The 26,138-nt window shown below is 43.3% G+C and overlaps 3 protein-coding genes across 3 annotated transcripts; 2 read left to right on the plus strand and 1 right to left on the minus strand.

The window, feature by feature from the left end:
* Positions 1–312: 312 nt before the first annotated feature.
* On the minus strand, positions 313–17,447 carry acin1a (apoptotic chromatin condensation inducer 1a). The gene is made up of 18 exons (XM_089008143.1): positions 17,308–17,447; positions 15,658–15,723; positions 14,564–14,675; positions 14,430–14,485; positions 11,402–14,254; positions 10,371–10,526; positions 10,174–10,253; positions 6,838–6,895; positions 6,590–6,629; positions 5,923–6,065; positions 5,686–5,844; positions 5,425–5,614; positions 4,444–4,589; positions 2,959–3,066; positions 2,763–2,870; positions 2,372–2,678; positions 2,198–2,298; positions 313–2,127 (listed from the first exon to the last, which is right to left on the minus strand). Exons 1-18 carry the CDS (start codon positions 17,443–17,445, stop codon positions 1,792–1,794), a joined length of 5,157 nt encoding a protein of 1,718 aa, XP_088864269.1. The 5' UTR covers positions 17,446–17,447; the 3' UTR covers positions 313–1,791.
* A 631-nt stretch (positions 17,448–18,078) lies between these two features.
* On the plus strand, positions 18,079–19,879 carry lg11h14orf119 (linkage group 11 C14orf119 homolog). The gene is made up of 3 exons (XM_089008452.1): positions 18,079–18,213; positions 18,367–18,821; positions 19,213–19,879. The coding sequence occupies exons 2-3, from the start codon at positions 18,378–18,380 to the stop codon at positions 19,384–19,386; spliced, it is 618 nt and encodes a 205-aa protein (XP_088864578.1). The 5' UTR covers positions 18,079–18,213; positions 18,367–18,377; the 3' UTR covers positions 19,387–19,879.
* Positions 19,880–20,568: 689 nt separating this feature from the next.
* Positions 20,569–26,120, plus strand: dhrs1 (dehydrogenase/reductase 1). Its single transcript, XM_089008364.1, has 9 exons — positions 20,569–20,652; positions 22,391–22,536; positions 23,264–23,407; positions 24,223–24,302; positions 24,502–24,634; positions 24,700–24,843; positions 24,915–24,984; positions 25,106–25,186; positions 25,260–26,120. Exons 1-9 carry the CDS (start codon positions 20,631–20,633, stop codon positions 25,394–25,396), a joined length of 957 nt encoding a protein of 318 aa, XP_088864490.1. The 5' UTR covers positions 20,569–20,630; the 3' UTR covers positions 25,397–26,120.
* The last annotated feature ends 18 nt before the right edge of the window (positions 26,121–26,138 follow it).

Genomic DNA, 26,138 nt, shown 5'->3' on the forward strand with positions numbered 1-26,138 from the left:
CATGAAAGTGAACCACTGCAAGAAACGTGTCTCTTCTAAATGTACTGTCCTGCATTGTAAAAAGTACTGTATTTTCCACACTGTAACGTGCACCTAAAAGCCTTTATTAAAAAAAAAAGATGATCAGGTGCCTTATAATCCAGTGTGACTTACTGTAGATACGGAAAAAGTTTTAAAATATGTCATTCGTTGAAGGTGCACTTTATAATGCAGTGCCTTACATACACATACCCGTCTATAAATTCTGTTTTTCTTTATTCGTGTCTGGGAGAACTCACAACATGATCAAGATCAACTACAAATAAATCACATTTTCATCACAGCCTTACATTCATATTTATTTTGACATCTGAACTGCATTAGGGTTGCTTGTCAGCTGAATAAGATGGCAGAGGATTCATCAGTCCAGACGCGTGGACTTGCATCAGGGCACAAAAATGTCATGCTCAGCGACCAATGGGCTGTAATTACACAGGAGCTCAGCTGTGGTCTGCAGGATGAACGTCAAGAGCAGAAAAATGGAGCAAAGGGGACAAAGAAGGGGGAAAGGGGGCAAAGTTGTGATTTACAACAAGGGGAACGGCGGCGAGGAAACGAGCGGATTAAATAGGAGAATTTCAAAGAATACGGCCAGTTATGTTTGATGTGGCAAACAGAACTGCAGAATGTGTCGGTTGGTCTTGGAATTGGTCACCATCACTGACTGGATATCATTTGAAAGGGACTTGGAAAACTGAGCATGTTGTCAGCGCCATCTTGTGGACTTTTGCTGTATCGGCATAGGCAGAACGTGCCATCGCTCACACGTTCGGATTAAGAAGGCATTTTGGAGAACACACAACCAACCTCAAATCGAGAAGAGCAAACAGAAAAAGTCAGGTCAATATTTTAAATGTTTTGTATCGTTTTTTTATTTGTACATTCACCACTGATAGGCGTAATCAAAGAAATAAAAAAAGCAATCAAAAACAAAGTATTTGTACTAAAATGGTCAAATAAAAACAATATTAAAACCATTGGCGGGAAAACTGAAAATAGTACAACCTCCCCTCAACGGCCCGTATAAACTCAACACGGAGAAGGCGTTCGTGGACGCCAAAGGAAGGAAATAAACATAGATGAGATAACAATAAAGGAATCTGGTGCGACAGAAAAAAACGTCACCTCCAGTTTCCATGTAGAATTAATTTTCTTTTTCTTCTTATTTTTTTTTCTTCTCCAAAACAGCTAGAGAAAGGAACACTGCATTGCCGAAGATGAAAATACTCCAAAGCTGCCTCAGTTAAAAAGTTATGATTAAAGATGTCTGTACAGAATGCCACACGTTGGCCACATTTCAGCACAGGCCCTGCAAAGAGACGACCTTTCTTTTTCTCCGTCTCTCAAGGCAGGATGGCTGAGAAGATTGTTGGTTTCCATGCGGCAAATAAATTCCGCCTCATCCAAAGTGCAAGCCTGTTTAAATGCGGAGGCAAAGAGCAAAATGATGGCACCAATACTTTCGGTCAGAATGGGGGAAGATGAGCAGAATGGAATGCAAGTCCCGAAAAAGACCATGTACGTACATCAAACCCTGACGAGGAGTGACACATACAAACACGTGCACTTTTCTGGTCCCCTCGCAGCACGTTTGCGCGTGGTGTGTGTGTTTGTGTGCTTTGAGCGAGAACTGAAAGAAAGGGGGGCAGGGGGGTGACGGACGACATCGGGGTTGGTCCTTTTGCTTGGGTCTCGGTTGGAAGGCAAACAGAGGAGGGTGGGCGGGTCTCTCGAGACAGTTTCGTCAGCTGATTAACGCCGCCTGTCTCGCGGGTCGCTGCGGCTTCGGGAGCGTCTGCCGCCCCCTTCCCCGCTAGTCCCCGGCCTTCGGTAGCCATCCCTGTGTTTGTCGGCGTCCCTTTCCCTGTCCCTCTCTTTACCTCTGTCCCTGTCTCGCTCTCTCTCTCGGTCCTTGTCTTTGGGCCCCTCGCCGCGGTCTCCCGCTGCAACGCCTACTCCGCCTTTGCCTCTCTCCTTGCGCTCTCCTTTCCTTTTTTTCTCCTCCTCCTCCTGTTCCTGCTGCTGCTGTTTCAGTCGGTTCTCACGCTCCTTCATCCGCTCCGCTCTGGCGGCTTCCCTCTCGACAAACTGAAAGGCGGTATCTCTTAGTATCGCTGCGGCCAAGTGTACGCGTGAGCCGAGGCGGAGCGCTTCGTACCTGCTCATTGGTAAGGGGAAGCCAGTAGATGCAAGGGGTAGCTTTAGTTTTCCGAAAAAGATCATCAAGAAGCTTTGCGGGGGGTTCCTCAGCGGCTTTCTCTACATCAACAAACAAGAACGTCAACATTCAGGCTTGCACGTCGCGTAAATCTGCGGGTGCGCTGGAGGGTACCTTTCTTTTCCGTCTTCTTCTCTTTGCTCTTTCCCCTCTCCTTGCGCCGTCTCTCCCGGGAGCGTGATCTCCGGGGACCTCCCTCTCCGTCATTACCCGGTTTCCCAAATTCTCGGACCTTGTCGCGGTCCCACTCGCGTTCCAAGCGCGCTTTTTCCCTGCGCTCCATTTCCCGCTCGCGTTCGGCCCACTGCTCTCGCTTGGGAAGGAGAGGAGGAAGTCCCGCTGCTTGAAAACGGTTTGAAATCAACCACTGTTCTTCTGCTCCAGGTTTCTCTGCTGCACCCAATCCTTTGTGGAAGTCCAGCTACAAAGCACAGATATGCTCAGGCGAACACGGATTTATATATGGTTAAAAAAAACAAAACAAATGGGATTGTGCCAGGCGTACCTCATCCTGCTGGCAGAAGTCTACATTAAGAACTTTTGGGTTACTCTGAGGCCACTTGACTCCATGAAGTGCTTCTCGTGTTGCGATGGCCTCTTCTGAACTTGAGTACTGGACAGAGCAAAGTGCCTCATTTATTCTCATTTCAGCCATTGAGTAAACAAAAAAATGTACAAATGTGCTATTAAAAATGCCTCACAGTGACGTAGCAGTGAGATTTGATTTTGTCGATCCAGAAGCCGTCCTCCACCAGGGTGCCAGTTCTGCCCAGAAGTTCCTTCAGTTGCCCGAGAGTAAACGGCCTCACCTGAATAGAACATTTGAAAAAGCAGGAAGTTCCACCTTGTTCCATACAGACGATATTTTGTGTAGTTCCTGAAATTTGTAGACAGTCCAATTAAAATAAATAAAAACACTAAAGCACAAAGATAAGTACAGTAAAGTCTCGTTATATCGATATCGGTTATATCGATAGTACTGCTTATTACGATACTATTTCTATGAACGCAAGGAGAAAATTTACATGCCGCAGGATCGGATATATCGATAGTCCGGTTATATCAATATTTTTTTCTGACTCCCGAGAATATCGATTTAACGAGACTTTACTGTATATATATTTATCGATGAAAAGGTTTCTTCAGCCGTCATCTGTATTTCTTTGAAGGTTTCGGACGTTTCGTTTCTTATCCAAGAGGCTTCGTCAGCGAACTAAAGTCTTTTGCTGGTAGTTTTGGCTCTATATATATGCCTATTGTCCAGACGTGGCGCTGCCAGACTCTGCTATGATAGGTCCCTGCTCTCAGGTTTGCTCTCAGGCAACACAAAATTGCTACTTATTTCAAACCGATAAACACTTTAAGGCACAAATTAGTGCATCCAAAGGATAGGCTGCCAAATGAAAAACAAAGTGGTGTAGTTTATTCAATATATTGTAAAAATGAAAATTGTAAAGAGCAATACATTGGGGAGACTAAACAAAAAAGACTATCAACATCGCAGGGATAATAATACTAGTGGGCCTCTATCGGCAGTACATATGCACCTGAAAGCTAGAAACCACTCATTTGACGACAATGAGGTTAAAATCTTCGCGAAAGAACATAGATGGTTTGAAAGCTGAGTAAAAGAAGCGATTTTCATAAAACAACTAAATCCTTCATTAAACCGGTTTGGTGGGGTGAGGTTCAATTTGGATCGTTCGTACAACAGACTTCTTAGGCAACATAGGCTTAGTTATGCTGATGAGGTGATACCAGAGCAAATGGGGCAATCAGGCCAGTCGTAGACCTAATACTCAGGCAAGACAATAGAAGTAATCAGTCAGGACAATAGAAGTAATCAGTGTAGCCGCAGAGAGTAGTCCTCTGCTCCCCCCAACCTGAGAGCAGGGACCTATCATAGCAGAGCCGGGCACCGCTATGACTGGACATTAGGGATATATATATAGGGCCTAAACTACCAGTAAGACTTTAGTTTGCTGACAAAGTTTCTTGTATAAGAAGCAAAACGTCCGACACCTTCAAAGAAGTACAGATGACGGCTGAAGAAACCTTCTCATCGATGGACCACTCCTGTACGACTGAGAGCTTACACAGACGTGTGTGTATATATACATTTATATATTGATATAAAACCACATGAAATCCTGTTGAATGACTAAACGAAGCATTTGTTTTCTCACCAGGTTAGCGACGTGAACAATGTTGGAAACTTTGCCTCGCGGGGGAGACTGTTGCCGGGCGGTGCGGACGGGGTCGTCAATGGTGATGGACACGGCCGTTTTTTGCTGACCGAAGGGGCGACGAATGAGGGTGTCGCCCGCGGCCGCTAATGGAGGAAAAAGAAAGAGAGTCTGAGTAGTGGTAAGAATCCATCACCATCGGACAATTTGAGGACAGATCAGAGGGCGAATGGCACAGAAAATTTGTGGAAAATTTGGGAAATGTGCTATATTGTCTTCAATCCAATTTGTTATTTATAAATCCACCCCCTCAAATACTGGAATGCTACCCTGAATTTATACAGAAAATGTATTATTTAACTCATTCATTGCCAGGTGATGTGCCAAAATGTGTGCACTCCAGTGCCAGGGTTTTTGTCATATTCACTCAAATTTCAGGGCCCACAGAATATTGAGTATCAGGACTACATAAACATTATATTACATACAGTGTTATAAACCTTAGAATCTCTTCTTTAATCAGAAAAAAAAGAGTTAATTCCTAAATTATATGGGTCTAGAGTTATCTGAGCTTGAAATGGGGGAGGCTGTACAAAATATAACACAAAGCATACATATTGATTTATATAGTGCTCTAACAACAACTGAAGCTTTAGAAAAGCACTAACATGGGTAAAAGGCAAATGCTTCCCCCTCTTGGAAGGGAAAAAAAACATAGCCAGAGCTCTGACCAGCGCTTTATCGGCACCACCGCAAGAAAAACAAAAACCCGAATAAATTCAGGAATGGCAGCGAATGAGTAAAGGACCCCCCCCCCCCCCACACACACACAAAAATGGTGAGAAATATTTGATTTCTTTTGTACTTGTTCCTACTCCTTTCTAGCCATATTGAAAAGGAAAGAAAAGGTGGAGAACCATTTTTTTTAGATTTTTAGATGAGAAAAAAACAGACTAAAGGAAGGAATGAAAGATGGATTACCATTCGCAGTGTTGATTTCTCCATCTGTACTGGGCCGGGTTGGCGACTGCGTTTGCGTATCTTCCACGGGTTTCTCTTCATGAGATTCGATCCCACTGTGGTCTCCCCGAATGTCATTTTGCTCCATGCTCTCAAATCTCCTCCGCTTTGTCTGCTTCTGCCCATTCTCTTGGGTGTCCAAAGCCACCTCCTACAACAGAGACGCCAGGTCAACTCGCCAAAGCGGCAAAAGGCGTGCATTCAAGTCGCCGAATATCCTACTTGGGTGACGGTGCGGCGAATCTGAAGGTCCTGCTCAGAGGACTCTCGACCTTCAGAGGGCTCTCGATCTTCCTCGTCTCCAGATAGCACCACTTCTTCAGGATGCAGGTCCACAATGGCGTCTTGGCCTACGCCCGGTCGGACATCGGGGATCAGTGACTAGGAAAAAAAAAAACAAAAAAAAACAATCGTTTTTCGGCGCAAAAGAAGCGCCAGTCAACCGTCTGCTGTTCGTACCTTGAGTGAATCTGTTGTGATGCTGATGGAAGGTTTCTTGGAAGTGACCACAGTACTGGAACCCCACCTCCTTTTGCGACTACCTGCAGTCCCACCATCCAGCTCACCATCGGTACTGCCTGGGCCCGGAGAGGTCTTACTACCTGCCGATACAACAATAAACGGAGTCAGAGAAAACACCTAGGCAGTTATTGGAGTGTATTCCTCACGATTCAAGATATGCGCCATTTACAGAGAACTTCTTAAATGAGGATTCACAAACCAACAATTGGCACTTCCATAGTGTCACTTAAATCCATTTTAGGTGTAGGTCTTTCATTATCATAATCATAATCATAATAATAATAATAATAATAATAATAATAATAATAATAATAATACATGCTCAACAAGCTCTACTACGCAGCAGATCCACCATTTTGCGACCCGTTATTGTCGAGTACACTTCAACTCAAGGTAATATGTTTAGAATGTGGCTCTAATGTGCATATTTTTATTTGAGCATGTTTGAAGTTACTGTACGAGATATTCAGACATGCAAGATTTGTTGCCTTTTGCAAGTCACAGGTTGAACTAACCATTGCCGATTTGAGTTCCTCGAATCCTTATTCAAATCTGTGCAATAGCCATAAATTAACAAAAGAGACAAAAACGATGATGTACGTACTGTTAAGAGAGATCTTGCGAGCTGAGAAGGCCTTATGTGCCTGAAACACAGCAAGAAATGTTGAACAAAAATGGTTAACGATAGATTTGATCTAAAGTACAAGCACAAAATACCAGGATGTGAAAAAACAGTAAACGACCAGAGACAAGCAAATAAAGATGGCATGGGCTGTGTTGGTTGTTGGGAGTCATGAAAAAAAAATTGTGTTAATAAAAATACAAGAGTGGACAATTCCACCGCTGTCTTACCTCCTCGCTGGACTCCACAAGCTTCTCTGACTCTTGCATAGCAGACTCAGCTCCCTGCCTTCATTCACATCAGAAGACACATGATTACATAGTTAGTAAGGAAGCACAATTATGCAGTCGAGTGGGGAATTCCAGAAGATTGTGCAGAGTATGAGTTCCTTCTGACTCATATTCAAGAATAATAATAATGTATATTTTTAATCAACAGTTCAGGCGGTATATAGTGCTTGAAACCTCGTGATGAACTTGCAATACCACAATTTGACACTCAAGCAAATGTTCCCTGGGCTGCCACAAAAATTAAGTCCGACTTCAACAGACAGTTATGACAACGTAAAAAAATCAATTGCACCACATTACCCACTCTCGAGTGTCAAGGGCATGGAAAATCCTACTGGTTCCTGCACACCACCTTTTCCAGCTATTCCCCTCGGGCAGGCGCTATCGATCCATGCGCATCAAATCCAGCAGACACTTAAACAGCTTCTTCCCTCTCTCTCGCCATTAACTCTCTACACAGTAACCCAAATCTAACTGGCTCTTTGAAATTTTGTATAACCCGGTGGAACAGCATCCCGTTATAGTCATTGAAGCTCCAGTTCTGTACTCACTTGAACCACTGTCACTAATCCTTAGCATGATACACTTTGAGGCGCTCAAGGTCATCTGCATAATTGCACACTAATTCTACTACAAATATAGCGACTGATCACATTAAGAAATTTCAATGATTTTCTGCACCAACTGTAGAATTGTTATTTTCTTTTCTTCTACCACTGATCACTTTGGCTCTGCTCGATACTTTGCACATTGTCTCATAGTTCCTGAGAGCTTCCAATTGCATTAAGGAATGCCCTTCCATACTTATCAGCCACAGAAAAAAAAAATCACCCCATGACTGTAAAGTGTCCCGGAGTTTTGAAAGGCGCTTAGAAATAAAATGTATAATTTTTGTGTCATGTCTTGGTTAAAAAAAATCGACATACTTTGCCAATAAATGATTCTTATTCTGATAGGATCGAACTGAGACACATGAACTAAACCCCAGCGACAAAACGTCACCCAAAAGAAAACAGCTCCGCGCAAGCGAGAAAATGCAAGGCATGTGATGCGTCCGGAATCCGCCCCCTGCCCGGCTGCGTCTAACCGGGCCGAGACGAACGAAAGGTTGCGGGGCGGTGACCGTACAAGGAGCAGAACGCTCCCACCTGCTGGTGTCACCTCAAGGGAGCACAGCAGCGGCGGCTCACCCAACTCAGCTACGCACACGACTAAATGCGGCGTCAAACGCTGCACACAAGCTGGATGCCGCAGCGAGTCCCTCCACCGTCCTACCTTCCTCCCACCACAGGTTACTCCTTTTCCCAACGCGTTTATGGCCGCTGCGGCGGTCGTGATGACCCATCGCGACCGACGACTTTGCCTGCCATTTGGCTGACGGAATTTTATCTTTAAAATATCATAAGATCACGCCGCTGATTAAGGAGCACCGAAGGTGCCGTAGTATGTCGCAAAGGGAAGAAAAACGATGATTATGAATCAGGACCCACGTGTCGGCTTGAAGGTTGCCACGACTATTGCCTGATCGGAAAGCCTTCAACGGGCAAGTCGACATTTGGAGCTGAGCTAACGTAGGTTCCCACAAAATCACGGGTGGAAATGTGACCAATGAATAGCGCTCTCCGAAATCGGGAATTTCTCCAATGTGAGACAAATAAAGGTTATCTCGTATAATCTCAAAAGTGACTGGTTGCTATGGAAACTACACCTTTCGCGTTTCTTTCAGGTACATTTTAAATGTACCACACCCCACCTAGAGCAGAAGGTAAAACTCACGTTTAGGAAAAATGCCAATGATTTTGAAATTTAAGTCTTTTCAAAATAACTGTTAATTTCCAACAATTAAAAATAATGTATGACTTAAAGATTTCATATTTATTACATCATAACTTCTATATACAAACCCAATTCTAATGCTGGGACGTGAATCAAAACAGACTGATTCTCGAATCATCTTCAATCTGCATTAATTGAATAGCAGACAAAGACAAACGAGCTAATGTTTCAACTGATAAATCTGATTGTTTTTGGCAAATAATAACTTTGATTTTGATGGCTGCAGCTCATTCCAAAAACAGTGTGACACATTTGTTTTGACAACACAATAAACATTTGGCAACTGAGAACACTAATTATTGCAGCTTCATAGGGGGAATACTTTCTGATTCTGGCTTGATGTATAACTTTGTTGATCAACAGACATATCCTATTTCCTAAAGAGCCACGCGTTTTCAATGGGGGACATTGAAACCGGGAGTTTATTTACTCATGATGATTTTAGATAACTCTCATAGGGGCAAAGTAAACGATTTGGGGAAGTAATTGTCACGTGCGAAGTGACAGGGGGGGGGGGGGGGAAATGCCTCTACCTGCTGCCCTCCACCTGCTGTCAATTCTCTAATCACGGACACGGGGCATTCATACGGGTCGCGTTCACCTCGGTAATGCCTGATTATTGACTGACCCCGTATCTCGACCGTATCCTGGACTATTTCTACGGTTCGTGAGTTTGCCGGTCCGAGGTGTTTACCCGCGTCCCGTAAATTATCATTATCTTCCGGGATTGTGAACTTTTTGCACCCTTGTGTGCCATTTGCTTTTTCTAGCACAGTAGGTGGGTCAGATCACCCCCTAACCCCTACCCGCTGTGTTTTTATATTTCTTTTGTTTGTTATATTCCTGGTCCGCGTGTTTATCGGACCAGCACCTTTTGTTCGAGAATAAAACATCCTGCAAGATCGTCCGTCTCTGTTGTCTGCATTCGGATGCCACATTCCCCTACGCTCCGACAAGTCAGCCACCGTCATCCTCGCTCGGAGCGTGACAGTAATGTTTGGAAAGATTCCTTTCAATGAACGGATATACCATATTTTCCGGTGTATAAGGCGCCCCCAAAAGCCTTGTTTTTGTTTGAAAGATGACCCAGAGCCTTATATGTGAAGTAATATTGAGCCACAACAGGTCTCGTAACAACTGTCAGCAGTCGCCTACTCCATTTCCACCTGTAGAAGAAGTCGTGCGTAACCCCAGGCTCCACTGCAGCGCCTTATAATGTGGTGTGCCTTATATATTTATATATTATATTTGGAAAAAGTTTTTCATTTAGTGAAGGTGCACCTTATAGTCCGGTGCGCCTTAGATATTGAAAAGGTTTGAAAAGACACCATTCATTGCCCGTGCACCTTATACTGTGGTGCGGTTTATACACCGGAAAATAGGGTACACTAAAACAGCCGTGTTTCACTAATCTCATTAAACCAAGAAATAAAAGCAAACCTTTGTGTATACTTCTCCTCCACTCCTTTGGAATCTTTCGTTTTCGTCTCGTCTCCGGTTGTTGTTTCGATAAATGGTTTCTGGGACATTAAGGGACGTTTAAATTAGATATTAGACATTAGATATGGAGAACCATTAATTGGAGGGAAAATTCCACATAGAAAAATAAATGACTTTAGGAATTAGGAGCCACTGACCTTGACTTGGCTCGCTTCTTCATCTTCTGTGTTGGTCTTCTCGATAGGCCGCTCCCTTTTGAGACAGGAAGCCTTTTGCGTTTCTTTTTGACCTGCTTCTTCATGCACAGCAGCCACTTTACACTCTGGTGAAGCACTTGGCTCGTGTTGTCCTACCTAAAAGCCAACGGGAAATAGATTACATGGGGGGAACATTTCCAAGGTTTTTAAGACATTTTATACTTCATACTGGATTTATAAAAATATATATTTTATTTTGAGAGGGTCCAGAGCACGAACATCATATCTTAATTATTAATCTTAATTGGTTATTCTTATTAGTTTCCCAGAGCGCTTAACGCTTAACTTTAACATTGTGTTCAAAATCTTGCCAAATATCCAAAAGAAAAAGACTGGACCATGATGTCTGTAGTTTCCAGACGCTCCCCGATTTACGAACATTCCAGTTATGAACAACGGTACATCCGAACGTTTTTGGGGTAAGTTAAAAAAAATTCCGACAGAGATGCTCTAAGTTAGATTTTGTATTGCTAGTCTTTTTCCAGCCGAGTTCGCTTGGGATTGACTGCGTACAGTGCTTCACGCACACACACACAAAGTACCCAAAATGCATTGTGTGTCGCTTTCTCATTCAGGGGCGTTCCAGACGTAACGTGACGTCAGGCATCGTCATCAACTCGAAAACAAGACTTCCTGAATATTCAGCGCGAGTGTTAAAACGTAAAGTATAGCGATATGCGGTGGAATCTTTGTAAAATACGCTCAGTAGAAGTCATTTGAAGTGATTTTACAAATTATGGACACAACTTGTCCGGAGGCGTCCTTTAAACATACATTTCATACAAAATATAGCACTGAAGGAACTTATGAACAAATTCACCTTACGAACGACCGCTCGGAACGTATCTCGTTCGTAAGGTGGGGAGCGTCTGTATACACAACGGAACCAAAATTGGTAACTGTGAAATGATACCCGACTCAAGGGACGTGCCGCAAATTGTAATGGAAATGGTTCCGCTTGGAGTGCCTACCCTTTTATCTCTTGAAGTGGAGATTTTCTCACGAGAAGAGGAGGATGGGGATGACGAGTGAGATGATGAGGACCCAGAATCAGATTCTGAGGAATCATGAGAGGATGAACGTTTTCCTCTTCTCTGTACAGCATTTACGGAGCTTGCAGGAACTTTAACTTGATCCCCATCTTTTAAAGTGTGGGTCATTTCCTTGGCGGGCTCATTTGGCCTCACCGAAGCATCTTTGACGTTATCGTCTAATACTTGATTCGTGAAACCTTCTTTGGAACTTGTTTTTTGGTGTAAAGCAGACTCTTCCTCAGACTGGCTGCCCACCTGACCCAGTGCTTTACAACTAACGTCTTGTATTATGTGGCATTCCTGTTCTGCAGAAGTTTCACTTTCTCGCCGTTCTCCAAAACCGGTCGGGGTGGATGAAATTGACACCTGAGACGACGAGGGTGTAACGGAAAAGGTAGGATGGCGCTTGAGAACCAAGGATGTGGTCGAGGGGGCATGAATTGGGGAGTTTCTAGTCAACTGGAATTTCTTTAACGACGACTGCGGAGATGACAGTGTTGACTTTGATTCTGCTGAATGGGATTCACTCGATGTCATTGGAGCTTTTGAGTCTTCGTGGACTCCTGTTTTAGGTTCTTTAGCTGGTCCTGTGAAAAGGGAAGTCACGGAAGGGGAAAAACCAGACTCACTGCCGCATATGGCTGGAGGGAATTCAACGTCGAACTCCTTGGTAGGTTTCTTCACTAAAATATCTTCAATCTTGTTTTCAAGGGGTGCATTTAAAGTCTGGATCTCTTCCTTCCTATCAAGATTTAATCTTCCTTCCTCCTTTGCTCGATCACTTTCTGACTTTTGCGCTGTGCGCTCTTGTTCTACACATATTCTCTCCAGACGTGCTTGTTCCAGACGCGCTTGTTCCAGACGCGCTTGTTCCAGACGCTCCTGTTCCAGGCGCGCTTGTTCCAGGCGCTCCTGTTCCAGGCGCGCTTGTTCCAGGCGCTCCTGTTCCAGGCGCTCCTGTTCCAGGCGCGCTTGTTCCAGGCGCTCCTGTTCCAGGCGCTCCTGTTCCAGGCGCGCTTGTTCCAGGCGCTCCTGTTCCAGGCGCTCCTGTTCCAGGCGCTCCTGTTCCAGGCGCTCCTGTTCCAGGCGCTCCTGTTCCAGGCGCTCCTGTTCCAGGCGCGCTTGTTCCAGGCGCTCCTGTTCCAGGCGCGCTTGTTCCAGGCACGCTTGTTCCAGGCGCTCCTGTTCCAGGCGTGCCTGCTCCTGCTCTACTTGCAATCTCTCAAGACGCTCTTTTTCAAGACGTGCTTGCTCTGCAAGTGCTCTCTCTTGCTGTAAGGTTTTTTCTTTTTCTAGTCGCTCCAGCTCTAAAGCCCTCTCTCGTTCTTTCTGCTCCTTCAAGGCCTCCTCTCTTTCCTTTCTCTCTTTTTCCATCTCTAGCCTCTCGCGCTCTAATTTTTCTCTTTCCAAATGTTCCTGTTCTAATATCCTTTCTCTCTCAATCCGTTCTTGTTCTTTTCTCTCAGCCTCCAAAGCCTTTTCTCTTAATAACTTTTCTCTCTCAAGAGCCTTTTCTCTTTCCTCTCGTTCCCGTTCCAACGCCTGTAATCTTTCGAACTCCGCTTGTCTCTCTCGCTTTTCCCTCGCTTCTGTTTCGCGCTGGAGACGTTCTTGCTCTAAAGCCCTTTGCTTTTCAAGTTCCCGTTGCCTCTCCAGCTCGCGCGCTCGCTCTCTTGCCAAGGTTCGCTCTCGCTCTTCCTGCTCCTGAGCCAACGCTTGTTCCCTCTCCAGCCTCTCCCTTTCTGAGGCGAGTTTCTTTTCCAACCGCATCGCTTCTTGTTCCTTTCTTTCTTGATGCTCAAATCTCTCAATTTCCTTTCGTTCCTGCTCAAGAGCGTTTCTGCGCTCGTCCTCCACTTGGTCTTGCTCCAGACTTTTCAGCCTTTCTTGTCTTTGTAGATCAAGGGCCATATCTGCCTCTTCCATTGAGGAAGTCTTAAGCACACTCACAGGAATATGACTTTGAGCTGAATGCGTTCCGGCGACGCCTTGGTTGATGGCCGTCATCATGGGAAGTGGCGCATGGCCTGCACCGGGAGCCGAAGAGACACCCTCAACATGCTGCGCGCCACAAAATGAAGTACCCATCGGCGCCTCGCTCTCTTTGCGACCTCCTTCCCTGTGACCATCAGGCCAACTGGTCCCAGAGAAAGCGCCTTCCGATTCCATTTTACGGGCCAGAAGAGTTAACGGTCCGGGTTTACGCTCCACGTGTCCACTCCGCTGTGGCTCGGGACTGCTACTGGGGCTACCGCTACTCGAAGAACCAGAGCTGGAGGTACTGGGCGAGTGCCTCGCCGGGGGTACACCCGGACTAGGGGGGCTCTGTTTCGGGGTGTCGGGTAAGGAGAATGATAACTCTGGAGGCGGCGATGGGGGAGGGGTTGGCTGGCGGAGTTGAGGAGATAAAAGCGAAGGCATATGCGGCGGCTGCTGGGGTTGACGAGATGCTCCACACCTTTCCCGAGTTGAAGGCCCCTTGGCTGGTTGTCTCGGCGTTCTTTTGCGAATGTTACTGCCCCAGTCATCATCATCGTCGTCACCATCCTCCTCACCGTCCTCACTATCATCGTCGTCACTTTCAGCTGGGAAGGCACTGGCCGCAGAACTCTTCTCCGGTTGGTGCTCATTGGCGGACACGTGGATTGTAATTGAGCCAGAGGCAGGAGGAGCGGATTTGGGAGCTTCCTGATTGCTATTAGCTCCTCCCTCGTTTACGGCAGCAAATCGGATCTCTCCATCAGAGGGGCCGGGTGGTTTGTACTGGTCCGCCGATGCTGGGGTTACATCCTAATCAGAAAAAAATAAACGTTGACAGTGACATCATTACAATCTTCAATCTGGATTTCCACTGGCAGTATTTTTTTTATTTTTTTTTTAAATCACATTTTAAAGAACAATGACCACACATTTTGAAACAGACTCAATTGACAACTACACGGTGGGAAATAAAAAAATGTCTGACCAGGTCTTGCGGAGGACACACAACGCTGTTATTCACATCTGTGTGCTCCTCTTGCTCTGTTTACAAAAGGTAAATACATTTGAACTGGCATCGGCATGAGCATATCTACCCTGAGAAATTGTAATTTCACTTACCGTTAGTGTCGTTGGCTTCCCGGGCCTCTCTCTCCAGACGTTGCCGCAAGAGCTCCTGCTGTTTAGCCAGATACTGCTTGATGAAGCTATTCTGGCTCATTTCCTCACCAATCTAAATGTGGAAAGGTTAATGATAAGAAGGTGAAAGTCATTTGGAATTTACAATAAGTATTGATTTCATCATATACGTATGAAGACCGTGACAAAAAATACACCGTAAAGGGGTGCAGGGGGCGAAAAATAACACTTTGTCACAGTGTGGCTGTTAAAACTGTGCATGATGTGACAACTTGCACTCAATGAAACTCTTCCTTCAATGTACAACTTTGATTATTTTTGGTTTGAGTGGTTATCCTGGAGACTGATGGAGGGAAATTGACGCTGACATGATTTTTATGTAATCCAATAGGAGTGACATTTTTTGCCACGGGCCACTTCGGAGTTACGGCTTCCCTCGGAGGGCCGATATAAAATCTCAATGTTATTTCTTTCCCATGACAAATTGACAGAAAGATTGAAGATTGTGGGCCACATAAAATGATGTGGCGGGCTGGATCTCGCCTCCGGGCCTTGATTTTGACAACGGTACGACGTAGGTAAGATTTTCGGTATAGTGAAATGTCACAAAGCTAGAAAATAACCAAATATCTATATATATCAAATATAGACTTAGCGGTATGGGTTGTCTTCAAAGTTTGTTAGAAGGGAGAAGCAAGCAATCATTTTTTGGCATGTTTTTTTTTTATTACAGCCCAAGATATTTTATTTTAAGGAGGGGTAAAATAGCTTGATTTGCAAAGCGGTGTTCTATATTTTCAGGTCAGACATTGTGTCTAGTCACAGTTCCTGAGCTTCCCTCATTTACCTGATATTCAGGTATGGGAAGAACTTTATCAATAAGTTTGTTGTCAAAAAGTCACATATTTCAAGATTGTTTTTTTCGTTTTCTTGTTTGAGAGAGTAACCCAAATGATCACATCCAGGTGGCAGAGAAGGTTCAGCTTGGGCATCAAAATGTTATGTCATATAATTTCGCCTGTGAACGTGTTGACATGCTATTGCGGAACGACACTGTAAATTTTTCTAACACATGCCTGAGAGTTCGGTTGCAGTCCAACATGAGGAGTGGAGGTCTTCTGGAGATTCTCCAGCATGAGCGCCTGTTATAAAAGAAATACACATATTGGTTGGGTGTTTTGAGATGCATTGACATGCTTCATTTACTCTCGCGGGCCGAAAAAAATATGTGGCGGGGCAGATCCCCCTCAGGCCTTGATTTTGACACCTGTACCTTAGGGTATGCTAATTCTCTTTCTTTTGACAATGTTCATGCATATGTTTGTGTTAGTGTTTGTGAGGCACACCCCGGACAATTCAAGATAGTTAACTAACAGGGGTCTTCAAACAAAAAATAAAGGAATAAAGTTTCAAGTCATTACAGCAAGCAGGAGCTGTGGGCGCTTGGAGGCGGGAACACAGGAAGGTATACATGATTAGAACCAGACTGGCTAGGGTATTCTATGACAGCTAAGGCAGGATGTTTTTTAAAACTCATTAGCTCATCACTCTTATAGTTGGAGGGGATTTCCTGAACAAGTAAAAAAGATTTGTCAGTCACATCCCTGATCATGTCCATATTTTTTGTCAAATGGTCAGTCAGAGTAACTATCATCCTCACTATAAAAAAAATCTGACAGTCACCCATAGAAACTTCCAAGAAGCAAGACCTTTTACGCTATTCAGCGTTTCCCATCCACTGCGGTGGGTGGCCTGTGTCGAGAGGGCAGGAGGCATACAAAGTGTGCCAAACATATTATGTGACTAATTTGCTGTGGAGAGCCCTGACTAAAACAAAGCCGAATCATAGGTAATATTTGCTGCAGGAAACCAACATCTGACACCAGTAAGAGATTCTATAACTAAAATCAAAGAATGGATGTAAATGATATGGTTTTATTGTCTACGAGACACCTGATATCATTGCTTTGATAAACTCCCAAAATAGATTTCAAACAAGAAAAAAAAGCCAACTGTGGAGAAAAACATAAAAGTACAAGGAACCACTATTTGTTCATTTGTAGGCGCAATTCTGATGTCAGATGAATTGCCAACCCGCTTTATAAAAAAACTAAAATCACATGAACGATATCATTTGGGTGGTTTGAGGACCAGTAGAAAAGTAAACAAACCAGCGAGTCAAAGACGTACGGCAGCTCAAACGCCTCAAAAAGATTCTTTTTAAATTCACAGACCTTAGGTCGTCAGTCCATAGCTAAAAGTAACCATTCAAAACTACGACTTCGATCATAACTTAATAGTCTTTATTTACGTGTTAAAATGTCTTAAATTAGCATAGACGCGAACTATTAGCCCTATGGTTCAGCGATTGTAAACAGCAGAAATCCACTGAGGCCACTGCTAAACTCACGGCGTTAGCCAAAATAGCTAATGAGCTAACATTACCTTACCAAACATCACCTTTCGAGACGTGCACACAAGTTGACTGAACATTTTTTTTCAATGACCAGTACACTCACTGACGCAGCACGCACTTTTAAGAGACAGAGCAGACAAATTAGAGGCAACGTGTAATCTGGGGGTAATTATTAAACGTCAAACTCCAGCTACTACGCTGTTCAACAGTAACGATACTCGGATGTCGGCCCTCGAGAAAGCATCAGCCCGTCTCATCGTTATCCCGAACTCGCTGCAATGGTGGCCGTACAATTCGCAGTGGAACTCACCCCTTTGAGTCTTTTGACAAGAGCATTCTTTTGTCCGCTTTTCGACAGTCCCCTTTCCTCAAGCGCAGCTTTTAAATCTGCAACACGAAGAGACTGGAGCGGTCTCCCGTCCAGGGTTACGTCTTCGAGGTCCGCCATTTTCCGTTCCTCTGGACCGATTCCAGCGAGAGCCTCCGAGCAACGCCCTCCGACAGACGACGTCAACGCCGACAACTTCCCCCAATTCGATATAAAAATCACATTTGTCCCCTCTGCTTTCATCCATTCCACACTTTCAAACCCGCATTTTGTTTTTTTTGTCAAATACGGTTTATAATCTAAGAGTTGGTTCAGCAAACTATCGTGTTTGCGTAATTTCTGCGCAGTTTTGATACTTTTGAAGGTGAACGTCGGTTTGCGACTTCCAAGTTAGTTTGAATTTCCTCTCAAGTACATAAACACTCCATGGGACTATTTATTACAATTTACAACGTTTATGAGTGTAGAATTATTTCCAGGTTTGTGCAATTCAGTCTCTCAGAGCATTGGTTATTATTAAGTGTAAGAGTAATGTGAGAGAAATGAGCTAAATAAAATAGAAACATAATTATAACAGGAGACGCCTCATATAAGACGTATTTTAAGGTGATGATATACACGTATGTCGATTACATAGTTATTTTGATTTAGGATTTTGAAAATCTATTGCAAATCCAAAATCTTTTGTTCGTTCTGTTGTCTGTTCTGTTGTTTTTGTTTGTTTGTTTATTTTAAAATGACCACTTTCTATTGCAAGAAAAAAGCAGTAGCAATTAGAGACCAGTAGGTGGCGGTAACGAACCGTTACAGTTTGAAAACCTCGAAGAAGAACGGCCGAAGAATTGCATAGACGGCTTCTTTTGAAATATGATAAATAGGCGATTAAAGGTGGGTAATTTAGATGAATATTCGTATTCTTTGTTGCAACTTGCGCACAACTTATGTTTTTCAAACCCAAAGATTTCTTCTGTCGGCTGGTACTGCAGATTAATTTTAAATTGATTAATCGCTTCTTGCTCTTCTCATATTGAACCCAAACAGCCGGTCCAAAAATGTCTTGGTTCAACTGCGTCAGTCAAAACTCGGACAACCAGCTGCAATTTTCCACCGCCAGCCGTACAATGTCCGCCACAGGGGACTCGTGTGCTTCTACACGCTCCCGGCTCGGAGGCGCTCTGACGGTTGCGGCGTCCCCGACCATGGCAACGCAAGACTGTCCGGGTCTCTCGTATCGCTGGCCGGGGCGCTTTCCCCCAACACCCGAAGGTGTCGCCGGTCCTCCCACCCTTGAGAACCTGACATGCGGGTCTCCGAGCGGAGGCCAGATCGGAGAGCCGGTTCCCATTTCTTACGCGAGCCTCCAGGAGCAGAGGTGTGTCCTAGGCTGGTTCCAGGGATGGACTCCCTCTCAGCGGGAGAGATTTCTGCAGGACATGGTGGCCAAAGCCGTGCCTGGGAAGGTTTGCACCCTTCTCGACTCTCTCAGTACTCTTCAGGTAAGGGACCGCCACGGAATGTACACATAGAAAAACTTATCCTGTCACTGTAAAGTGACCTTGAGAGTTTCGAAAGGCACTTATAAATTTATTATTATTATAGTTGTCTTGACTGTTCAAATCAGTCATTTAAGAATTGGAGGACGGTTTTGGCCGTGTTTTGTTGGGAAAACCGAGAATTAAAAAAAAAAAAAAAATTAACCAACACATCGGTTCATCCAACTCACTCAACAACAACGTAGTCAGCCACATGTTTTTACAATAAATTCATGTTTTTATTTTGATTGGCTGGATTAATTGTAATTTAATGAAGCATACAGAAAATGTCATCCTATTCCTGAATTACCAACAACTATTCCTGAATTTCTTCTCTTTTTTGTACTTTGTCAAGGTCAAGGACAGACTACCAAACATATTTGAATGCCAGTTACGCCTGTGGACACAGTGGTTCGAGTCTTGGGCAGAAGAAGAGCGCAATCATTTCTTACACGTACTGGAAGAGAAGGATGCCACATTTGTTGCCCACTTTTACAAATGTGTAGCGGCTACAGCCGGCAGAGACTGAGTCATGATTGCATCTTGAAACTCATTCAGGGACAATGACCAAAAATGAATGTGCATTGGTATTATAGTCACTTCACCGGAAAGAGAAATACATGATTGACTCCTGAGCATTTTGACCAACTTTTCAAAAGTTAAATGGATCCTTCAGGGAAACTTCACACACACACGCAGGCACACGCACACACACACATGATAAAACTGTATAGTTTATACACCACCTTTTTCCCAAAACGAACGACTATGTAGTTCATAGTGGATGATTGGACCTCTAGCTCTAATTGTTGCGTCATAATGTTATGTTTATGACATTTTTTTGTAAACGTACACAAATAAAAAAAGTGAACTTCACTGTATCAGTGTGTTTTATGTTTGAGCCTGATATGAATATGTGATACATGGGTGCAAAATGCCTTCAAAATCAATTCCATGTCTTATTATTATGATCAAAACTTTTTTTCTTATTGAAGTTCTAGCTTGTATTATTTTATGAACCTTTTTTAATGTCGAATAGATGAGTATAGTCGCACATACTCACCAGAATTATGTGCAAGGCAGGGGTGGGTAATTTATTTTGCAAAGAGGCCATACAAGAAACTGGAACGGGGCTATATTAACATTTAAGAACATAAATTTTGTGAACAAAACAACAATTCATCAAACGTTCCTTGCTAGGAGTTCCAAGTAAGAAGTATAACATTATTGAGAGTGATATGTGAAAAATCACAAAGTGATTATTTGTAATACACCCAAAATGTTCAGTAAATGAAACTGAAGCTTTGCATACAGTATTATGCCAAATCTGTGTTCGGGGTTTTCACTTTGTTGCCTGAAAAGGTGTCGTTTGGCCAGAAAGTTTTTTTTTTTTTCACACAAGTATCGACAGAATGTAAGTATATTTGCTCCCTCTAAAATCCACCAATTGTTATAACAACCAATAAACAACACCGCAGTTCTAGACTGTTCATTAATATGCACTGTAAAAAAGCAAAAGCACACATTTAAAATAGTTAGCCATTGTGTACCCTTGTAGGACTGGGTGTGTTTATCGGTAAAAGATAAAAACAAAAGTATTAAGGTAATGTCGAGTTATTGTGAGAGCTACGGTTTACCGCAGGGGGCAGTAGAGCAACATCATCTCGAGAAAGCTACGAGAAAAAGTCGCGAAAGAAAGAAATAAGAAATAAAGGAGGCGTTGCGTTCATATCAGCTGCAAACGCCTTGCAGATTGCTAACCAGATAATTGCGATGGCTTCGCAGGGGAAGAAAAGTAAGTAATTCGTTTTCAAAGTTATTCATTTTCGAGCACAGTATGTTAAATGTAATTTCTGATCAAACTAAATGGCAGTTATCTCTTGTTGATTTATAAAAAGACGTTTGCGTAACACTTCGATTTTTCATATCAATAATTAAGCTATGAACACTTTTTATTCTTACTTCGTGGTGATGTATTTTGACAAATGGTTATTTCAATTTAAAAAAGTAGTGATCGTCCATCTCCAACTATGACCAGTGTTAGACATTTGCTGATCACACTTGCCCTTCTTGGACTATGTGCCAATCGGTGTTTCCTTGTACGTACATTATGAAAAAGAAAACAATGCCCAGAAGAGCCTCGTAACGACTAGTGGATTGTGGCCAAAATAAGTGAGTCAGAAGTCGCGTGCACCTTTTCCCCCCTTGAAGTGGTGTCATACCTTTCCCCGAGTTGAATTAAATCCCTGTTGAACGCCAGCTGCCCAAAGACCACCATTTAAATTCGATCTAAACACAGCACGAGAAAAGCATGGATTTTTTTACATCAGGATTTGGACATGTATAATTAGTCAATTTTCAGCATTCCATCGTTGTACATCACCAGGATGGATTTGAAATGAAACAACAAAGATGTGCTCTAAGTGCAGACTCCGAGCTTCAATTAGAGCATATTTACATCCAAATCTGGCAAAAGGTGTAAAAATTACAAGACTTTGTAATTAGTGCCTCCACCTTTTTACGGGATCAATTGTAAAATGGATAATTGGGTACTGAGCTGTTCTGTGGCCAGTCATGTCTCATTACCTGATTATTTCGCTTTCAAGGAATAGACGAGGTCTGGAGTTCATTTCAAGTGTCATTTGGAGCCTGATGGGGTCAACTCTCAATAAGCATGAGTATAAAGCAAGCAAGCAAGCAAGCCAGCCAGCAGTTAGGCAGATAATCTAAATGAACCCTTCATAACACTTTGCTGCTGTGAAATGTAAATTTCTCCACTGTGAGACTAATAAAGGCAAATCCAATCCAAATAATAAGACTAATAAAGGCAAATCCAATCCAAATAATAAGACGGCAAAAAATACAAGGTGTGGGCAATTCAAATCTTTGGGACGGCCTGAGAGAGAAGAAACCGCAAGCGTGCTGGTTGACAGGCAAATACTTTTCCCTCACCAAGAAAACTGCAGTCACAATAGTTAACCAGATCAAGTAGGCTCTCCAGGGGGTGGTGTTATCAAGTTGAAGTCAACGACTCCAACATAGGAAAAAGTTTTCATGACAAGGTGTAAACCACTGCTGCGTTTCAAAAACAGGTAGGCCAGATTCAAGTTTACAGAGGAACCTCTCAAGGAGCATATACACTTCTGGACTATCATCTGATGGACAGATGAGATTTTGAAAGACAAAGAAGTGGAATGTTCAGAAATGGCCAAATGCGTCATCAGGCCTGGATTTGATTGTACTGATACATGCGTTTCATTTTCTGAAAGGAAAACTCCAAAAGACCAAGGGGTACTAAAGATTGTTGCAGCACATGTGAAAAACAAGTGGCCGGTGCAGTTCAAGTGTTCCTTTGGTCAATTAAAAATGCAGAGGCACATATAAAATGTGTTCCGACATCATTCTCCTCTTGTGCGTTTATTTATATGCTTGTGTTTTAAGGCTTTGTGGAAGAGACTTATTTTCTTTGATGCTCCTTTTCAATCTGTATTATTAATGACAGTTGTTGATTGACTGTTACAAACCATTGGCAGACATGTCCCTGTCCGGCTGGATCTGTGTGGTAACGGGTGCCTCCAGAGGCATTGGAAAAGGAATCGCGTTGCAGCTTTCTGAGGCAGGTGCCACCGTCTACATCACTGGACGCCAGGAAAAGACTCTTAAAGAAACAGCAGCACAGGTGAAATGTTACGCAAGGTGTGAGGGATAATTTTTCATTTTGACATGCTAATTATGAATGATACCGTTATAAAATTAGTCCATTGGATTGGATTAGCCTTTATTAGTCTCGCAGTGGAGAAAGTTACATTTCACAGCAGCAATGTTATGAAAGTGAAAGGTAGGAGAAAAACAAAATACAGGAGCTGCTGTGAAGGCAGCCACTCTTATGGCACCATCTTGAAGTCAAAATAACAAAAAACTAAATAGCAAATTATGTGACAACACAAAAGACACAGTCATTCAATCTTAAGCAATTTCTGCACCCTCTTTGTTGCATGAAGCAGTTGTAGATGAAACAGGCGAGAATCAAAGCCTCTTTTTCACCAGTGGATCATGGACATCATGGTCAAATGTGCATGCCTGCTGCAAGCTAAATGTAGAAAGCAAATGGGAAGCTATAGCATCCATTGACGAAAAGAGATTGTCTCACATCTGCTGTCCCATGTAAATTTGCTTCAATTCCAAGCCACGACAGTTCCAGATACGCATCGGCACTCTGCGCTCACGCTCCTTTCTTCTCATCGCGGTCTACTCAAGCCATGCATCCATTCAGCCGCAGACTGTCCGACAGCACCGGTCTTTCCGCAATTGTCCTCATGTTAAAAATAACCCTCCAAACGGCTTCATGGGAAAACCGCTTACTATAGTTATTGCAGTCCTACATGCTTGCTTTGCTCTTCGCTTAGGTCAGCGAGCGGGGTGGCAAGTGTGTGCCCGTCATATGTGATTCGACCAAAGATGGCGACATTGAGAAACTGTTCGAACGCATACAAATGGAGGAGAGTGGCCGACTGGACCTCTTGGTAAACAACGCATATGCCGGAGTACAGGTTGGTGGCATTTCAGTGCGATATCACGTTTTGTAGAAACCTCAGTTTGTGCAACGTAATCAGTTTTGTAATGCTGGCAGTCATCCATCCCAGACCCCAACTGATCTCATCTAAATGTTAACTATACAGGGAACCTTTTACTGTTTCTGGTATTATTTCAGGTTTCTTCTTCGGTGTCGATTGGCCCCTTCTGCATGAGTGATACCCCACCCCCCCCCCCCAAAAAAAAAAAGTTAAATCTTTGAACGGTTACGAAACCAATCACAGGGGCTGCGAAAGTCTCTTGTAATGTCTCTCATGACAATGGATTGAACTTTAATTTATCTTGATATTTTTAAAAGATAGGTGTACAGATAGATGTTATTTATTTTAGTTAAAGCTCCAAACTGTAGTCGTTTGTGTATTTAAAGGTATTTTTTTAAACTAAAATACAGTAAAGTCTCGTTATATCGATATTCTCGGGAGTCGGAAAAAATATCGATATAACCGGACTATCGATATATCCGATCTTGCGGCATGTAAATTTTCTCCTTGCGTTCATAGAAATAGTATCGTAATAAGCAGTACTATCGCTATAATGAGACTTTACTGTATGTACATTTGCATTGTAAGTGAATCCGTGGCCCCCGCCCATACATACCCGTTATTTCTCTAATTGGAAGCTTAGTCCCATTTGCTTCTACTGACCTAAAACCCGGAGGAAGACAAATGTGAAGTCAGCCCGCTTGAAGGAATCATCTGATGATCCGTTACCATAATCATGACTAAAATCCATCCTATTACTTGTATAACAAATTATACCGTTGCCATTGCAGGCTATCTTTGAGAACCACGGGAAAAAGTTCTGGGAGACCAATCCATCTTTTTGGGACACCTTCAACAACACGGGCCTGAGGTGCGGTATCAGGATAGAGCAGACTTGGGCAAAATGGAGAACGCAACTTGAAAAGCTATGAGACCTTCTTTAACGTACTTTGTGGTGGCACAAGACCTTTTGCATTGATGTGTAGCTGCAAATTAGATCGTTCCCGTCGGATGTTTTCAGAAAAACTGATTGATTGAGCCGCCTTTGTTTTCTTTCCGCAATCTGGTAGAAGCCACTATATCACTTCGGTGTATGCGTCCCGTCTGATGGTGGCTCGGGGTCAGGGCTTGATCGTCACCATTTCATCAATGGGAGGGCTGCGTTATCTCTTCAATGTGCCGTACGGTGTCGGGAAAGCTGCGGTAAGTGGACGCTTAGACAAGTTCCCCGATTTTATGTCTTAAGTAACCCGATAATTTCTCGACAGTGTGACCGAATGGCGGTGGACATGGCTTTGGAGCTTCGGTCCAGGGGGGTAGCATCTGTCAGTCTCTGGCCTGGACCGGTCAAGACCGAGCAGATCACCCAGTTTGTGCTTTCGGATGATGCGCCGCGGGAAGTCGATTCCAAGGTAGGCTTCTTTCTGGCAGCTAAGCAGACTATTGTCGTTTTTGCTGAATATCTGCATTGTTTCGCCGTCAGACGAAGGAATTGTTCGCTCATGGCGAAAGCACTGAATTTAGCGGCCTGTGCATCGTCAAGCTTGCTCAAGGTAGGTCGAATCTAGATTGGCTGACATGTTTTATTTAACTCTTCAACGCAGAAGAGAATTGTACTTGAATGAAAAATGCTTCTTCAGCTTCAACTAATGAATTCTTTTCCCTTCATTAAAGATAAAAACCTGATGTCACTGAGCGGGAAAATTATCATGACCTGTGACCTGGCGAGGCGTTATGGCTTCCGAGATATCGATGGTGCCTCAATTTTGGAGAACTAAACCAAAAAAGTAAGTCGTGGGTGGCTATTGATGTTTATTTGTTTTTCCAGGGCGCTGTGTTGGCGACTTTACCTCCCTTAAGTTCCTCTTGACCCAAGTTCCGTATGTCTCCTGGCTCTCAACTTTTGTCCCTTCTTTTATAAGACTTCCACGATTTCTGCTCCCCTTGACAAGCAACCATTTCTAACCCCGGCGTTGAAAACCCCTCTTTGACTGAGTTTGAATCCAATCTTGATAAGTGTCTCAGGAAATGAAAGTCTTTGAGGAATTTTGAATGGATATGACAGTGCAACTTAATTTGAATTCGATCCGTGGCATGACTACCCAATTCCCCCCCCCCCCCTTCATGTTAAAACAACTCTTCTCAGGTAACCATGGAAATTGATTCCATCTATTTTAGGTTTAAGTAGTTGTTAAATGTAGTGGTGGGCTGTACATTTGGTACCAGCCTGTTGAACAGACTCAATCCACTTCCTCTTACCACCACTACAAAGTCACAATTATGAAGTACAGCACATTAAAACAATACAAATACACCCACCTTACCAGAATGCTCATCCATTGACCTCAGACTGTAACTTATTTGGTGGCAAAACAGACAAAATTGAATCTGAGCATTTTTCAGAAATTTTACAGCTGTATTTTTCCTCGCTAAATCAAATTCGGTGGTTTCACTATTGCTTATTATAACTATATTACTATTTGAGCTTGAAAGTGTACTTGAATAATATATGAAGCTGGTTTGACTGTATTTTATGTGTATGCAGCCAAAACATATAACATTGTCTTTTGGATAAGAATGTTGAAGCATTATACATCTATTTTTGTATTCATACAAGTGGTACTGCTTTACGGTGCAGCCGGTATGCTACTGATCCATCTTGATAAATTAAAAAAAACCGAGCTTAAAACACTGCTGTTTGGTTTGT

This window comes from Hippocampus bargibanti, linkage group LG11 (assembly GCF_051943395.1).
Source record: "Hippocampus bargibanti isolate YZ-2025 linkage group LG11, ASM5194339v1, whole genome shotgun sequence".
Lineage (NCBI taxonomy): Eukaryota > Metazoa > Chordata > Actinopteri > Syngnathiformes > Syngnathidae > Hippocampus > Hippocampus bargibanti.